General features: G+C 44.8%; 1 protein-coding gene across 1 annotated transcript; it reads right to left on the reverse strand.

The window, feature by feature from the left end:
• Positions 1-809: 809 nt before the first annotated feature.
• On the reverse strand, positions 810-1578 carry LOC147004450 (spindlin-2-like). The gene has a single exon (XM_085837848.1). The coding sequence runs from the start codon at positions 1527-1529 to the stop codon at positions 810-812; it is 720 nt and encodes a 239-aa protein (XP_085693974.1). The 5' UTR covers positions 1530-1578.
• Between the last annotated feature and the right edge of the window lie 2369 nt (positions 1579-3947).

Raw genomic sequence — 3947 nt, forward strand, 5'->3', positions numbered from 1 at the left:
AAATGGCCTTTAGTGACCCTTCAATGCACCTGCATGCCCTCACAAGGCCATTTTTTTCCTGGGCCTTCCTGCTCCCCCCCCAAAGCTACCCACCATGCTTCCTTATCTCTCACAACCCAGAGGCAGCCTTTCTTCTTGGAATTGGTCCTCCCAGGGGTACCTCTTTAGTGTCTCCATCACTAGGTATGCATCGGTCCTTCTGGACTCCCAGGTCATTAGTCCTCTCCTCCGGGTCCTCTCTGAATGGCTCACCCTGTCCACCCTTGCTGTACACCTCTTTTACACTGCCTTGTGTGTCCTTCTTCCTGAATTCCTTAGTTTTCCTGAAAGCCAGAAGGTGCCACCATGGCTCACTCTGCTTCCAACCCATCCCTTTTCAATCTATATTTCTTTCTTCACTCTGCCCCTCTTCCAGGGAGCCTCTCTCTGCCACCCGTCTCTCTTTGGCTTCCTTCCACCTCTCTCTGGTCAGTCATCTCCTTCTGTCCCCTCCTCCACAAGCCATCTCCAGTTCCTTCTCCTCTCCACACCAAGACCAGAACAGATAAGTCCCATTCCATTTGTAGATGACTGCTTATGATACTAGCTCACTTTTCTCATAGGCTGAATTGACAGCCGTTCCTTCCATCCCTTTTCAACCCAACAAACACACCCAGTAGAGTGCTTCAGACAGCATGCCATACCCACAGAAGCCTGCATTCTTCAGGACAACTGGGATTCCTGCATTCAGGATACACTCAAGAGCAGCAAACTGAGCCCATCTGGAAATTACAACTTCAACTTTATTTCCAAAGAAATTAACTTTATTTCTACAGTTGTGACAATGCAGCAACAAATCGATAGAACTGTTTGACCAGGTCGTAGACATAGATATGGAAATCATCTACAAACTTGATGAAGTATACAGTAGGCTTGGCTTCAACCTGGTTAATGACCATTCCGACCCTCCTGGAGCTGTCATCTTTGGTGTATTCCACGTCTTTTCCTATCAGGCCATCCACAAGCTCCAGGTCGATGTCTAAAAGAGGGGGATCACTGAACACCTCCATAATACGGAGGTCACCCTCTTTATAATCAACCAGAAGCTGGTACGTGTATAATACGGGATCTCTCTCATAAGTAATATAAAAGTTGCTATCCAAGATAGGCGCTTGGCCCAGGACCATCCCCCTCCACTCGTCCTTAGAGCCATTCTCACCCTCAAATATATGTTTCACTGCTTTGCCAATTTTGGCATCAGCAGGGCTGGCATCGGTGACTCGGGATGATGCCACCTCGTCAGAAAGAACTTTTAGGGACAATACCCTCTCATACACAGAGTCAATCCCATCATATTTAACCAGGTACAGGGAGGGGTTTACTGGCACCTGATCCAGCACAGTCCCTTTCCACTGTGTGATTGGCTCCTCTCCTTCTTTCCACTTACGATTAATTCTGCAGCCCACGATGTTCCTTTGGGGCAGGGCTGGAGATCTGCTCCGCTGCCTCTTCAGACCAGCTCCTTTCTTGGTCAGTTTTGAACTTTCCATGTCCTGTTAGGAAGCTTTGCTGCCCTTCTGCTTCCTGGGTCCTGGAGGTCTCCAAGGCGATATTTATATCCTTTGGTTCATTTCTTTAGTTTAAATCCTTTCAGCGACCCTTTCATCAGCTTTTCATCTTTCAGGAATTTGTTTTAAAAACATAACAACCCTAGCCCCCAATACACTGATAAAATTGTTCTGTGTACCCGAATTCTCTTTCCTTTCCATTGGAGAAACTTTGAAGGAAGAAATGTGCTAGCACTTTGTTTGCCATTTTGACCTAGTCTCAACCTAATTTTTAGTTAATTAATTAATTAATTTTTTTCCGGCATGTAGAACATTTTAAAAATATTTTTATTAGGTATTTTCCTCATTTACATTTTCTTTGTTATCCCAAAAGTCCCCCATACCCTCTCCCCCCACTCCCCTACCCACCCATTCCCATTCTTTTGGCCCTGGCATTCCCCTATATTGGGGCATATAAAGTTTGCAAGTCCAATGGGCCTCTCTTTCCAGTGATGGCCGACTAGGCCATCTTTCGATACATATGCAGCTAGAGACAAGAGCTCCAGGGTTCTGGTTAGTACATCATGTTGTTCCAACAATAGGGTTGCAGATCCCTTTAGCTCCTTGGGTACTTTCTCTAGCTTCTCCATTGGGAGCCCCGTGATCCATCCAATAGCTGACTGTGAGCATCCACTTCTGTGTTTGCTAGGTCCCTGCATAGTCTCACAAGTGACAGCTATATCTGGGTCCTTTCAGCAAAATCTTGCTAGTGTATGCAATGGTGTCAGCGTTTGGAGGCTGATTATGGGATGGATCCCTGGATATGGCAGTCTCTAAATGGTCCATCCTTTTGTCTCGGCCCCAAACTTTGTCTCTGTAACTCCTTCCATGGGTGATTTGTTCCCAATTCTAAGAAGGGGCAAAGTGTCAACCTAATTTTTACTGACCTTTCCCTGATCTTTCAATTGGATGGTGTATTCTCCCCAGCCCCTCCCCTTCTTTAAGGCTTTACTGTGAGGAGCCGCCCTCACAGTCACCATTACAAGATGGCGCTGACATCCGTTGCTCCTAAGTGTGCGCAGGCGTCAGGGTATCTTTCCATCGCCTGAGCCCTGCCTCTCTCATGGAGTTAACTGACTGATAGTGACCAGCCAATCCAGGTGGTGCAGGTCTCCAACCGTTTTTCGCAGCCTATAAAAGGGAAGGGTTTTCTGCTCTCTGGGTCTCCTCTCCTGAAGCTGATCATCTATCTCTCGAGATGTATTAAAGCTGCATCTTTGTATTAAAGCTGCAGGGAAAAGGTAAGTTCGGAGAGATATATCTGATCGTGAACCTCTTATCCCTTTTGATTTCCGTCTTAATCTAGATGCACCCTAAGAAAGGGCGGTAAAAGATCTAGTCTTGGTTGCTGTCCATCGAGGCTGGTGCTGAAATTTGCTGTCCATTGAAACTGGTGCTGAAATTTGCTGTCCATCGAGGCTGGTTCTGAAATTTGCTGTCCATCGAGGCTGGTGCTGAAATTTGCTGTCCATCGAGGCTGGTGCTGAAATTTGCTGTCCATTGAAACTGGTGCTGAAATTTGCTGTCCATCGAGGCTGGTGCTGAAATTTTTATTCTGTCCATCGAGGCTGGTGCTGAACTTTTTATTCTGTACATCGAGGCTGGTGCTGAAATGTGAGGTGTGGTCAGTCCGACGTAGATATGCGGCAGCACCAAGGAATCTTGTAAGCCTCCCGTAGATAAGGGAGCAGAGCACCGTGTTTACTTTCGGCTTTGCTTATGGAGTACCATAAGACGGGCGTAGATCATTTTTCCTTTCTTTCTTTCTTTCTTTCTTTTTTTTAGGTGCTTCTCAGACTCTCGGTATTCCTTAGTTGAGAATTTTTTGTTTACCCCTGTACCCCATTTTTAATAGGGTTACTTGTTTCTCTGGAGTATAATTTCTTGAGTTCTTTGTATATATTGGATATTAGCCCTCTATCAGATGTAGAACTAGTGATGATCTTTTCCAATATGTTGGTGGTCATTTTTGTCTTCTTGACAATGTCCTTTGCCTTATAGAATCTTTGCAATTTTATGAAGGCCCAATTCGTCAATTTTTGATTTTACTGTACATTCCGTTGCCGTTCTATTCAGGAATTTTTCCCCAGTGCCCATATCTTTGAGGCTTTTCCCCACTTCCTCCTCTATAAGTTTCACTGTCTCTGGTTTTATGTGGAGTTCTTGATCCACTTAGATTTGACCTTAGTACAAGGAGATAGGAATGGATCGATTCGCATTCTTCTACATGATAACCTTCAGTTGAGCCAGCACCCTTTGTTGAAAATTCTGTCAATTTCTTTCCTTTTTCTTTTTTCTTTTTCTTTTTCTTTTTTTTTTTTTTTTGAGTTTGTCTTGACTGCATTTCTCTGTTTATCTCTC

The sequence above is a fragment of the Mus caroli genome, unplaced genomic scaffold, assembly GCF_978045245.1.
Source record: "Mus caroli unplaced genomic scaffold, Mus_caroli_1 scaffold_5, whole genome shotgun sequence".
Classification (NCBI taxonomy): domain Eukaryota; kingdom Metazoa; phylum Chordata; class Mammalia; order Rodentia; family Muridae; genus Mus; species Mus caroli.

Coding starts and splice junctions, on each gene's coding strand:
- LOC147004450 (XM_085837848.1), bottom strand. CDS start 1,529: ATGGAAAGTTCAAAACTGACCAAGAAAGGAGCTGGTCTGAAGAGGCAG.